Here is a 14263-nt window from a genome sequence, read left to right on the forward strand (position 1 = left end):
TCTAGAACACATCACTTTAATTCAAATCTAAACCTAGTATTAAGTATTAAATATGTTGATATATTTAGAATTTAGCCTGTATTCTCCATTAGACCTCAGTTGTGTTCTTTGAGCCCAGGATATAAAAAGTTGGGAATTAGTAAACAATAGAAATTTTATGTGCTAATTCCCCCACATCCCTTTAGTCCATTAGAAATTAGAAAACAAATTAGAAAACAGGCCTCAAAAGATAAATGGCTAATTTCACTGTTTTCACAGATGGAAAAAAAACCAACAGAAGTAAATTTCACTTCAATGACGGAATTTACTCTTTTGGGATTTTCTGATTATCCCAATCTTCAAATTTTTCTTTTTGTAATATTCTTCTTTGTCTATGTGATAATTCTGATGGGAAATGGCATTATTGTTCTCATAACCAAGGTTGACCAGACTCTCCAGACTCCCATGTATTTTTTCCTTAGTAATTTTTCCTTCTTGGAAATCTGTTTTGTATCTGCCACTCTCCCCAGAATGCTCACAAATCTTTGGACTCAGAAAAGAAATATCTCTTTGTTTGCCTGCGCAACACAAATGGGTTTTGTGCTTATGCTTGGAAACATAGAGTGCTTCCTTCTGACTGTGATGGCCTATGACCGCTACGTGGCCATTTGTAGCCCTCTGCACTACCCTCTAGTTATGAACTACAAGGTCTGTGTCCAGCTGGTGGCAGCCTGCTGGATCACTGGAGTTCCTGTCGAGATAGGGCAGACATGCCAGATTTTCTCTCTGCCATTTTGTGTGTCTAACCAAATCAATCACTTCTTCTGTGACATCCCCCCACTACTCAAGCTGGCCTGTGGGGACACTTTCCTGAATGAGATGTTAGTGTTTACCGCTGCTGTGCTCTTTGTTATGATCCCTTTTCTGTTGATACTTGGATCCTACAGTAAAATAATCTCTACCATCCTGAGGTTGCCATCAACAACAGGACGAATCAAAGCTTTCTCCACCTGCTCATCTCATGTCATAGTTGTGGCCATGTTCTTTGGATCTGCAATTATTACATATTTACGACCCAAATCTAAACATTCTTCCAGAACAGACAAGTTTCTCTCTCTTTTTTATACCATAGTCACCCCAATGTTTAATCCCATGATATACACTCTGAGAAATAAGGATGCCATGATAGCCTTGAGAAAATTGTTGCCTTGATATTTAATGTATTAGCTGCCAATTTGAACTCCTTGTCAGTTTTCTTATTTAATTCTGCAGTTGTGCAATCAAAAATTAATATTCAGGTTTTTTTTTCCTACCTTACTCTACATTGATTACTTCTACTCATTGTTGAGCTTGTTGTTCTGTGCTGGACTCTGATATCAGGATTATATCTGCAGGGTTGTCATGAACATTAAGAAATTAAGACACTAAGTATTCAGCCAATCTCATATTCAGGCCACCACTCTGCTTCTCCCTCAAAGTCACTAGTGATGGGTACGTTTTGCTGAAAAATGTAATATCTCTTATCTAGTATATTAATGTCGCATACTTTTTTCCACATAAAAACTATAGTCATTTTTTTTTTTAACTTACAGAAAATAGGCTTTATTTCCGGAACTTGCAATTAAGGGTGGTATAGTGAATGTTTTGATATTTTCCCCTTTATGTAACACTCTTTTTTACTTTTCATGAAATTATTAGATTGTAAAGGATGTGTATATGGTAGCCTTTAGAGAATATTTGTTAAATGTCTATATGCTTATACTTTTAGACATTTTACCATTCATCAAACAGAATTTTCCTTGTTATGATTTAGAGAAAACCAAAGGAAAGACTAAAATATACAAAAACCCTCTGATGATTGATACTTAGAAATTGATAGGATGGCAATGAATCTATTACCACCTGCTTTTTTCCTACATGCCAGCCTGATTTTCTCTTTGACATATGCTTTTTCTACATGGCTGAATCATGACATTTTGGTAATTTTTACCTTATATTTCACTAATGTAAAAAATATGAGTGCACTGTGCTTTTCAGAGATACAATATGTATGGGATTGAACTATTTTGTTCCCAAATGGATTCACCCATTCTCAAAGACTACTTGATTTTTTTTTTTATTCTTTTGGTGGAGTACATAATAGAGATTAATATAGAAGCACTTCAGATATTTACTGCATTATTTTTCCAAGTTCTTCTGGATGAAAAGAGGTAAACTGAGAAGAGAGAATCATTATACTAAAACAAAAGTTACCATTAAGAAGCAAAAGTCTGGCATTTATTTAGGTGTTTCCCATTAAAATACAGGAAACCCATTTGGATCTATTTTCAATCAAACTTGGTTGGAAAATAATGCAGTATGTATACAGTTTGTTTTTCTTAATTTTATTGTTTTAAACTCTGTATCTTTTTTCTATAATATATGCTTAAATAATATCCATAATTTATACATCAGTTAGTTCTCTTGTTTAAAGAGGTATCATCCATAAGATACCTAGGAATAAATTTAACCAAAGAGGCAACGGATCTGTACTCAGAAAACTATAAAATACTCATGAAAGAAATTGAAGAAGACACAAAGAAATGGAAAAATGTTCCATGCTCATGGATTGGACGAACAAACATTGTGAAGATATCAATGCTACCTAGAGAAATCTACACATTCAATGCAATCCTCATCAAAATACTATCCACTTTTTTCAAAGAAATGGAACAAATAATCCTAAAATTTGAATGAAACCAGAAGAGACCCCAAATAGCCAGAGGAATACTGAAAAAGAAAAGCAAAGCTGGCGGCATCACAATTCCGGACTTCCAGCTCTATTACAAAGCTGTCATCATCAAGACAGTATGGTACTGGCACAAAAACAGACACATAGATCAATGGAACAGAATCGAGAGCCCAGAAATGGACCCTCAACTCTATGGTCAACTCATCTTTGACAAAGCAGGAAAGAATGTCCAATGGCAAAAAGACAGTCTCTTCCACAAATGGTGTTGGGAAAATTGGACAGCCACATGCAGAAGAATGAAACTGGACCATTTCCTTACAGCACACACAAAAATAGACTCCAAATGGTTGAAAGACATAAACGTGAGACAGGAGTCCATCAAAATCCTCAAGGAGAACACAGGCAGCAACCTCTTTGACCTCAGCCGCAGCTACTTCTTCCTAGAAACATCGCCAAAGGCAAGGGAAGCAAGGACAAAATGAACTATTGGGATTTCATCAAGATAAAAAGCTTTTGCACAGCAAAAGAAACAGTCCACAAAACCAAAAGACAACCGACAGAATGGGAGAAGATTTCTGCAAATGACATATCAGATAAAGGGCTAGTATCCAAAATCTCTAAAGAACTTATCAAACTCAACACCCAAAGAACAAATAATCCAATCAAGAAATGGGCAGAAGACATGAACAGACATTTTTCCAAAGAAAACATCCAAATGGCCAAGAGGCACATGAAAAAGTGCTCAACATTGCTCGGCATCAGGGAAATCCAAATCAAAACCTCAATGAGATACCACCTCACACCAGTCAGAATGGCTAAAATTAACAAGTCAGGAAATGACAGATGTTGGCGGGGATGCGGAGAAAGGGGAACCCTCCTACACTGTTGCAACCACTGGTGCAACCACTCTGGAAAACAGTATGGAGGTTCCTCAAACAGTTGATAATAGAGCTACCATATGATCCAGCAAATGCACTACTGGGTATTTACCCCAAAGATACAAATGTAGGGATCCAAAGGGGTACGTGCACCCCAATGTTTATAGCAGCAATGTCCACAATAGCCAAACTGTGGAAAGAGCCAAGATGTCCTTCGACAGATGAATGGATAAAGAACAAGTGGTATATCTACACAATGGAGTAATGGAGTATTATGCAGCCATCAAAAGGAATGAGATCTTGCCATTTGCAACGACGTGGATAGAACTGGAGGGTGTTATGCTGAGCGAAATAAGTCAGTCAGAGAAAGACATGTATCATATGACCTCACTGATATGAGGAATTCTTAATCTCAGGAAACAAACTGAGGGTTGCTGGAGTGGTGGGGGGTGGGAGGGATGGGGTGGTGGGGTGATAGACATTGGGGAGTGTATGTGCTATGGTGAGCGCTGTGAATTGTGCAAGACTGTTGAATCACAGATCTGTACTTCTGAAACTAATATTGCAATATATGTTAAGAAAAAAAAAAGAAGAAGAAGATAGCAGGAGGGAAAGAATGAAGGGGAGTAAGTCGGAGGGGGAGATGAACCATGAACGACGATGGACTCTGAAAAACAAACTGAGGGTTTTAGAGGGGAGGGGGGTCGGGGGACTGGTTAGCCTCGTGATGGGTATTAAAGAGGGCACGTTCTGCGTGGAGCACTGGGTGTTATGCATAAACAATGAATCATGGAACACTACATCAAAAACTAATGATGTAATGTATGGTGATTAACATAACAATAAAAAATTTAAAAAAATAAAGCGGTATCATGGTGTCAATAAAGATCTAAAAACACAGAACAATTACGGCACTCGTTTCAGAGAAGAGAATGTTCAGACAGCAACTGTGACAATAACATATTACCCATCTAGAGAAAGAATGGAAGAAAAGGTAAGAATGTTGATTTTGTAACCATTTTGAAGTGCCCAGTTTCAGATTTCTATTGTTGCATAACAAATCACACCCTAGGTTTGTAGCTTAAAACATCACTTTATGGTACCTCATAAGAATATGGGTCCGGAATTGGGGCGGGATCCACTGAGTGATTATTCTGTCCATGTGACACTGACTGTGGTCACTAAGGAGTATTCAGATGGTAACTGGTCTGATCTGTAATTTCTAAAATAGTTTTGTATTACTATATATTCCTATGTATTACAATATGATATGGTTACAATGGTGGATTTCAGCGAAAAAAAATCTAGTTGTTATGTAACTTATGTATACATGGGAAGAAAGAGTTAAATACTTAAAAAATACATTAGTAAGAGAGAAGCCTAGGTGGCTCAGTCAGTTGAGAGCATCCAACTTGGTTTCAGCTCAGGTCATGATCTCATGGGTTGTGAGGTCAAACCCTACTTAGGGCCCCACACTTGGTGGAGAGTCCGCTTGGGGATTGTCTCCTGTCCTTCCCCCTCACTCATGTTCTCTCTCTCTCCAAAATAAATAAATAAATCTTTTAAAAAATACATTAATAAGATAGTCAAAAATTATGTACAGTAAAGTGATTGAGATTGCATTTGTTTTAGAACACTTTTTAATTTACTTTAGGTAATCAGAGGTTAAGGAATATTTTTCATCAGGAGTGGCACTAAAGTATCTTTTTTTATCTCACCAATAAGACTCACCTAGGGAAAAAAATATTATTAAGTTAAAAATGATAAGTGAAGACAATGAAGAAATGATAAGAAAGAGAGGAAGGGTCCCACACTCACTAGTTCATATAAGGTACAGCACATATACATGGCAATAAGAAAGAGACATGTGTTGGAATATGAGCTGATAAACATAATTATGTAAAAAAATATTGAAATGTGTCTTTCTGCAATTGGGACCAAGAAAAAGATGCTTTTCCTTAGAGTTTGTAGTCATCATTTTATAGGCAATACTAGCTTCTGCAGTTAAAAAGAAATAATATGAGAATTGGAAAGATAGATATTAAGCTAATTATTGGAATATTATATAAATGTAAATATAGAAATATTCCAGAATCTACATTGAAATTATTAGTTAATAAATTAATTCAACATATGTGCTGATTTCATAATCAATTAGAAAAATCAATTTATTTCCATATAAAAGAAGGAAACATAAGCTAACATTAAAACACTATGTAAATAGGATCAAATATATCAAATACTTAAGAGAAATCTAATAAAAAAAACATGCAGGAAGTCTACCCAGTAAACTAAAAGATAATTCAAGGGAAGTTTTGGAGAAAAAAGTAAATGGATTGCGATGACATGTTCATGGATTAAAACTCAATATTGAAAAGATGTCAGTTTTCCTCAGTATGAACCACAAATTCAATAAAATATAATAAATCTCATCTGTGTGTGCATGAGTGTGTGTGTAACTTATCAAGCTGATTCTAAAACCATTGTGGAAATGAAGACAGCCAGCAATAGCCAAACCACTGCTGAAGAGAAGTAAAGTGGGAGCACCTACTTTATTGGGCATCATGACACATTCTAAACTGAGAATTCAGACAAAAGGAAAGAATTCAACAATAAAGAGACCAGTGACACATAATAGAGAGCCCAACACATACCCAGTTCATGGACTCACTTGAATATGTAAAAATTGCAGAATAATGTAGAAAAAATAAGTTTTTTTCATAAATTGTGCTAATTTAATTAGAAGTGAATGTGTTTTAAAAAATCAACCCATACTTCACACTATTTATAAAAAAAAAAACCGCAGGTAGTTTGTAAACCTGAATATGAAATGCAACACAATAAAGCTTTAAAGAAAATAGGACTACCCTACAACCCAACAATTGCACTCCTAGGTATTTATCCAAAAGATACAAAAATACTGATTCGAAGGGGCACATGCACCCCTATATTTTTTCAGTATTATTTACAATAGCCCAGTTATGGAAAGAACCAAAATGTCCATTGACTGATGAATGGATAAAGAAGATGTGGTATAAATATTCAATGGGATATTACTCAGCCATCAAAAAGAATGAAATCTTGCCATTTGCAATGACGTGGACAGAGCTGGAGTGTATTAAGCTAAGCAAAATGTCAGTCAGAGAAAGACAAATACCATATGATCTCACTAATAGGTGGAATTTAAGAAACAAAACAAATAAGTAAGGGAAAATTATAGAGAGACAAATTACGAAACAGACTTTCAACTGATAAAGTACAAATTGATGATTACCAGAGGGGAGGTAGGTGGGGGGATGGGTGAAATAGGGGACTTGTATGAAAGAGTATACTTATCATGATGAAAAACATGAAATGATAAAAGAAAAACGAGAAAACATCATAGAATATGTGTTAAAGATGTGGAACTATGGAAACTCTCATCTGATGCTCGCATATGAATTGTGACCCCATTTAGAGTCTGCCTTCATTTAGAGAATCCTACTCTTAGGTATGTATCCGGCAAAATTGCATACACATGGATGCTGGGGACCCCTCTAAGAATGTTTATTTTAGGATCCTTCAGAATAGCAAACACTTATCAAATCAAAATTGTAACATAACTGTGTAAATTTCACCCAAAGAAAAAGCAGAGATCTATCTAAATGAACAAAACACAATTATATACAACCTGAATGAAGTCTATCAGTGAACAAAATAAACCATAAACATAAGCATACTGTATATGTCCTTTTAGGTAATGTTAAAAGACAATATTTGGGGATGACTACAGATTTAATGGCTCCCATTAGGAAGAGGAATGTGAGGCAGCTACATCCTTTATATTTTTCTATAGCAGATTTGAGCAGTGGTTACAAGGATGTTTGCTTTATATAGATTCACATGGATGACAATTCATAAATTTTTCTGCAGCACATAGGATTTAAATCAAACACACTCTGTATTAAAAAGTTGGAAGAGATGAATCAAAATGTTCACACATGAGAGACAGTTTTGTTGTTTTAGATTTTCCCCCTCTTGTCTTCATTTTCTTTAATGAATACATCTTGTTGGTAATGAAAACAAAAACCTAATGCTCTTTATTCTTTTAATGTCATGCTTTTGTTTTGGCCTGAAACCAAGTCAGTAAAATCAATTGCCCTTTTCCTCAACAATCATAATAACTAAACAAAAATTTCATGATCCAGCACTGGTGATACCACTGAATTGTGCTGGATAAAGGAATCAAATGTGTATAATGGACATAATTAAAACCAAGTCACATACAATTTCCAACATTTAAAACAAATACAAAAATAATTTCCATTTCTGGTTGTGATGCACATGGTCACAGCAAGCTGATTTTTCTGCTGAAACCATTAGACAAATTTAGATAACCTATAAAAGTTCTATTTGGAAGGTATCAGATTAGCTGTGGAAGAAAAATAGAATAGATGACAATATCAAAATTAAGGCTCATTAAGTCAGAGAGTGATAATTGACATGATCATACTTAGTTGGTTGACCATCTTTTTTTATAATTTTTTTATTATGTTATGTTATTCACCATACAGTACATCTTTTGCAGATACAATAGTGTTGCCAAATGCAAACCTGCTTAAACTCACAGGCATGCAAGTTGGTTTGATTCAGAGTGAACACATCAGGGCAAATAATGTGTTTTCCCAAGTGACTGCATAGAAATGTTTAGTTTTTAATAAACTGAACCTCCGTGCAGTTTAAAATTTCTTTCCTTGGGACGCCTGGGTGGCTCAGTCGTTAATCGTCTGCCTTCAGCTTAGGTCATGATCCCAGGGTCCTAGGATGGAGTCCCACATTGGGCTTCCTGCTCAGCGGGAAACCTGCTTCTCCATCTCCCACTCCCCATGCTTGTGTTCCCTCTCTCGCTGTGTCTCTCTCTGTCAAATAAATAAAATCTTTAAAAGAATAAATAAATAAATAAATAAATAAATAAATAAATATAAATAAATAAATAAAATTCCTTTACTTTTTCATGAATGGATTTGACTGTCTTCTCATATGGTTAAAGGATGATTTCCCTTCCTTAGCTGTAAGCTGTTTTTTCATTTAGTCAGCCCTTTTCTTTTTCCTTTCTTTTCCTTTCCTTTCCTTTTCTATTCTTTCTAACTGATTATGAATGATCTAAAGTTACAGAAATATGATCTGTGATTTCTTGAGGTTGGGCATAGAAGGGAAATAGATTATGAGGCTGTACATCAGAATGTTTCAAGATGATGTGAATATTCTGTATCTTGAATGTGGTGATAGTTTCACAAGTGTGTGTATATATATATATATATATATATATATATACTTGTTGGATTTCATCAAATTTTAAATTTCATTGAATGTATTTTAAAGGTTGTACTTTATTTTATATAAACTATGTCTCAATAATGTTGCTAATTTAAGAATAAAAATAATATGACATTGCATTAGACATGAGTATATCTTGAAAAATGCTAAAATATAGATATGTACCACAAATAATTACTGTTAGGTAAATGCTATGTTAGAACTTCAGTCGAAAGGTTTACATGTTATAGCATGCTATAGCACACTGCCAGTGACCGAAAACGAACCCTGTGGCAGAGTCTGACTTGATGCTCTCCAAATATATTTCCATTTCTTTGACTTGTAGTAAACAATATTTCCTAGCCTTCTCATATTAACATTAGACCATGTGATTAGTTTCTACAATAGCACAGTATAGAAGTGATGTGTCTATTCTGTGTTGAGGCTCCTAAGACCGTATTGGTTTCCTTATCTTCTATCTTTACCCTCAGCTGTCTGAATGCTGAAGGTCCAATAAGGAACTACAAAGATGTGGGACAATGGGATCATTAGATGAAAGAAACCATAGTTTCTTAATTACTAATCGCAAAATTGTACTGTAGTAAAAGTGAAAGATGCTTCTTTATTTTGTTAAACCACTGATATATCTAAGGCATTCAGTTTTTAAATTATTATTATTTTTTTTAGTGATAGTGATACTTAATTGAATAAGGAAACACTCAATTTTCTGTCTTAAGGATAGGATAGGGATTAGCTCAGTCTACTCCAATAGGGGATGGACATTCGATAGGCCCAGCCTGTAAGTAACTGACATCTTATTTGAGGCAAATCATGAATGAAGTTCCTATTTGGATATAAACATGAAGGAAGTCCCCCAGCAATATCAAATTAGTCACAATAGAGTACAGAGGGCCAATGTATAAGAAGCATGTTATAGTGAAGAGAACCACACTTAAAATACAGAAAGGAAAGGCAGTTTTGGAAACATACTATCTGGACAAATAGAAAGCACTATTTTGACAAATGGAAGCACACAATTTTCGCAAATAGTCAAAGAACACCAAGAAGGAAGAAACAAATATAATTGCAAGTAGAAGTAGATATTGAGTTTGCAACTTTATGCATGATAATTTTATCTCCATACCTACCTAGAAGTAGCTGAATTAGGAAAATAACTTTGACAGGAAAGTTTCTTTTTTTCTTTTCTCTCTCTTTCTTTCTTCAATAATTTTGTTTAAAATGCTTATTTTTGAGGTAGTTTACATTTTGAATCAGTCAGATACTTTCCCTGATGCCTGAGTAGATGCCATAACATAAAGCCATCTTGATTTTTGTCAGCAGACACGACATGCTTCAATTTCCACAAAATTTAATCTAGAAACAGAGCTCTCTACTTCTAAAAATGGATCTCACCACCTAATATATTTAAGAACCAAGCATACCACGTTCATTTGATAAAACATGTGACACATTTTTCCCAAGGTTGTGGATGATCTAGATCTGGATGAATTACAGAATGAAAGTAAGAAAAGCAAATCCACACCAATTATTAAAGGTATGAAAACTAATAGAAAGATTTTTAAACTTTTTCCTGAAAGTAATACTAGACAATGAAGTGGCATTTCTCCACCTAGGGACTCCCCCCAAGTGGGGGAGCTTTTTGCCCAGAAAGGCCTGAAGAGAAGGACAGGTCATCTACAGAGAAATTTTTAAAAAATAAACTCAAATGATTGCTCAACAGAAGAAGTTTCCTGGAAATCAAAATGATACACGAGAGAAGATGTCCCCCAGGATGAGCATGATGACTTCCTATTTAAAAGCAACTAATGTTTGAAGCCAGCAATAGTACTGTAGAATTACAGTGAATTACTGACAGAAAAAAATAACTTAAAAATTTACAGTTTACAAAACACCTACTCTCACACAGATAGCTTCATGCAAATCCACAAAGGTAAGCTATAATTGTGCTGCTAGACAATTTTATTTAAGGATACTTCTAAATTTGAGGCTCAAGAGACAAAGAACAAAATAGAAAAGCATAAAATTTTGAGATCTTTATCTGAAAATGAGTTAACTACTCTTGGGAAGGAAATATTTTTCTCTATCCCTCAAGATCCTTCTGGCTGGCCTAAGAGAAACTGACATGAGACGGATTAAGAGAAGAGAAAATTTAATTCTGTGTGCACAGAAGCCCAGTAAATAAATTGAGACCTAAAGAAGTGATCATTTTGCTTTTATGCATTTTAGACAAAGGAATTCCAAACACAATTTGGGCTGGGGTAGTAATTAGTAAAAGTAACAAGATTTGTTTAAATAGGTTTCTTCCACCCTGAGTTTCCTATCTCTGAAGATAAGAATGTCTCTCTACATCCTGCTACAGCTCCTTTCATATGGGAAATTTATTTCCTGCTTTCTGAAGACAAAAGAAGGGTATGTCAGAGTGTTCTTGCACTGGCTGTTTCTTAAGGAACTTTAATACAAAATAATCATTATGCCAATTTGGCATATTTTGAGGCAGCCTGCCCTGCACTCCCCACTACTTAACATAATCCATATAGTTCTTACCTTTCTTAATGATAAAGCAATATTAGATATATGTACAATAACAGTAATTATTATATTTATTATAAAGATTATTCATTTAAGATAATTTTGAAAACTAGTTGTAATGGAAATGGGAAGATATGAGAGAATTCGCTCAGTTTTATTTATTTTATTTTTTAAAAAAATTTTTTGCTCAGTTTTATTTATCAAAGTATTAAGGCAAAAACATCAGTTGAGAGGGATATAAGGTAGAGATGGGAGTAGTGGTTTTGATGAAGTAGGAAAACACATATTTGTTTTGGAAAGTTGGAGAACAAATATTAATAAAGTGTAATGGAATTGTTAAGCAGTATTGACTGTCTAATATTAGATGACAATATGAAGTGAAGTAAGACAGTGTGTGTGTGTGTGTGTGTGTGTGTGCGCGCGCGCGCGTGTGTGTTAGTCTCATTCTAATGCTCTGACCATTTGCATGTTCAGAATAAATAATAATTAGGTTTAATAAAAATTGCACTTTAATAGGTTACATTAAAAAAAGGGATATAGGGCGCCTGGGTGGCTCAGATGGTTAAGCGTCTGCCTTCAGCTCAGGTCATGATCCCAGGGTCCTGGGATCGAGTCCCACATCAGGCTCCCTGCTCCTTGGGGGCCTGCTTCTCCCTCTGCTTCTCTCTCTCTCTCTCTCTCTCTGTCTCTCATGAATAAATAAATAAAATCTTAAAAAAAAGGGATATAAAGAAAGGGAGTTGCATTTGGTTGCAATGGAATCTTACATAGGTAAGGAGCAATATATGGAAAAAGATTGTGATGAATGGGTCATTTTTATTGATTGGATTAAAGTTTAATTGATATTTATCATGCATTGCACAGGGTGTGCTAATAGGGAAGGTAATTGAGCAGCATGATGAGATTAATGTTTTCAATATTTAGCAGAAATGATGGGAGAAGTGCATAAAGTAGAACAATAATATTGCATATATTTATTCCCTCAGGAACAAAGGATTGGCTTAAGAAATTGAGTCTCATTGGAATATAAATGGGAAAATTTAAAACTCATTTTGAATAAAAATTAAACAAAATTTTAAGGGAAAATATTTGAATTGAAAGAAGATGGAATAACCCAACCAATACAGAAAAAAAATGATGAACCCAGACAAAAGCAATAGAAAAACAATTCCACTTTTAATAGGGGTGAAATAACTACATATTATTCCTGCACAATATGCTGTAAATAACAATGCACACTTCTCATTATCTCTAGTATTATTACATGCAAGTATAAAACATATATATTAGGATTTTATTTCTTGAATTGATTTTAACTGCACATCAGTTCATTTCTGAGGTTTCACATATCATTTCCTAGAAACAGAGCAAAGTAATGATGGAAATAATTTGAGATTACATAAATACATTCATGCATCTACTCTAGGTAACAGGAGAGAAAAATGTGGTTCAAAAATGTTAATGAATCAGGTCACCCGTGTGGCTCAGTTGGTTAAGCTTCCGACCCCGATTTCGACTCTGGTCACGATCTCAGGGTCACGAGATTGATCCATGTGTCCGGCTCCACTCTGGTGCAGAGCTTGCTTGAGATTCTCTCTCTCTCTCTCTGTTCTCCCTCCCCTCCAACCCTGCTTGCACTCTCTAAAACAAACAAACAAAAAATGTTAGTGAATTAACTATCTTGAATTTACCATATCTGCGGATGGAGAACAAATTAAAAACAGAAATTTTGAATATAACCACCATTGTGGAGTTTGTTCTCTTGGGGTTTTCTGATATTCCCAATCTCCAGTGGATTCTTTTTGGGGTATTTTTAGTCATCTACCTAACTATCCTGATGTGCAATAGCATCATAATATTGATAATAAGAATTGACTCTGCTCTCCAGACCCCCATGTATTTTTTTCTTAGCAATTTTTCCTTCTTAGAAATCTGTTATGTAACAGTCACTATCCCAAAAATGCTCGTGGACCTATTGACCCAGAAAGGAAATATTTCTTTCTTTGCCTGTGCTGCACAAATGTGTTTTGTCCTTATGTTTGGAGGCTCAGAGTGTCTTCTCCTGACAGTGATGGCCTATGACCGCTACGTGGCCATTTGTAACCCCCTGCACTATACTCTAGTCATGAACCAGAAGGTCTGTATCCAGCTGGTGACTGCGTCCTGGATCAGCGCGGTTCCAGTTGTAATTGGGCAAACATGCCAGATTTTCTCGCTGCCTTTTTGTGGGTCTAACACAATTAATCATTTCTTCTGTGACATCCCCCCAATACTCAAGCTTGCTTGTGGGGACACATTTGTGAATGAGATAGCAATCTATGTAGTTGCAGTGGTCTTCATCATCGTTCCATTTCTGTTGATTGTTTTCTCCTATGGCAAAATTATATCCAGCGTTCTGAAATTGTCATCAGCCAAAGGGAGAGCTAAAGCCTTCTCTACCTGTTCTTCTCACCTGATAGTTGTAGTTTCATTCTATGGAACAGCTACCATCACTTATTTACGACCCAAACCAAATCAATCTGAAGGAGTTGGGAAATTGATCTCTCTTTTCTACACTGTTTTGATCCCAACATTGAATCCCATTATATATACTCTGAGGAACAAAGACATCATGGTAGCACTGAGAAAACTACTAACAAAATTATTAACGTGACTCAAATACTTGAATTTACAGAATTTGCTTGTATGTTCCTCATGTAGCGGCAACAGAAAAAAAAGTCTTCTAGTTTTATTCCTCAATAATGATTATTAATGCCGTCATAGCATCTTCGTATTATGTTAAGGAACCTTAGTTTCATAGGATTAAGTTAAGGGCTTCTGTATAATCAAA

General features: G+C 35.1%; 2 protein-coding genes across 2 annotated transcripts; both read left to right on the forward strand.

The window, feature by feature from the left end:
• The first annotated feature begins 258 nt into the window (after positions 1–258).
• LOC114215411 (olfactory receptor 10AG1-like) lies at positions 259–1191 on the forward strand. The gene has a single exon (XM_028111397.2). It carries the CDS (start codon positions 259–261, stop codon positions 1189–1191), a length of 933 nt encoding a protein of 310 aa, XP_027967198.2.
• Positions 1192–13117: 11926 nt separating this feature from the next.
• Positions 13118–14086, forward strand: LOC114215412 (olfactory receptor 10AG1-like). The gene has a single exon (XM_028111398.2). The coding sequence runs from the start codon at positions 13136–13138 to the stop codon at positions 14084–14086; it is 951 nt and encodes a 316-aa protein (XP_027967199.1). The 5' UTR covers positions 13118–13135.
• Positions 14087–14263: the final 177 nt, after the last annotated feature.

This window comes from Eumetopias jubatus, unplaced genomic scaffold (genome assembly GCF_037043125.1).
Source record: "Eumetopias jubatus isolate StellerSeaLion01/CBP00866 unplaced genomic scaffold, mEumJub1_p1.0 scaffold_13, whole genome shotgun sequence".
Classification (NCBI taxonomy): Eukaryota; Metazoa; Chordata; class Mammalia; order Carnivora; family Otariidae; genus Eumetopias; species Eumetopias jubatus.

Coding starts and splice junctions, on each gene's coding strand:
- LOC114215411 (XM_028111397.2), top strand. CDS start 259: ATGGAAAAAAAACCAACAGAAGTAAATTTCACTTCAATGACGGAATTT.
- LOC114215412 (XM_028111398.2), top strand. CDS start 13,136: ATGGAGAACAAATTAAAAACAGAAATTTTGAATATAACCACCATTGTG.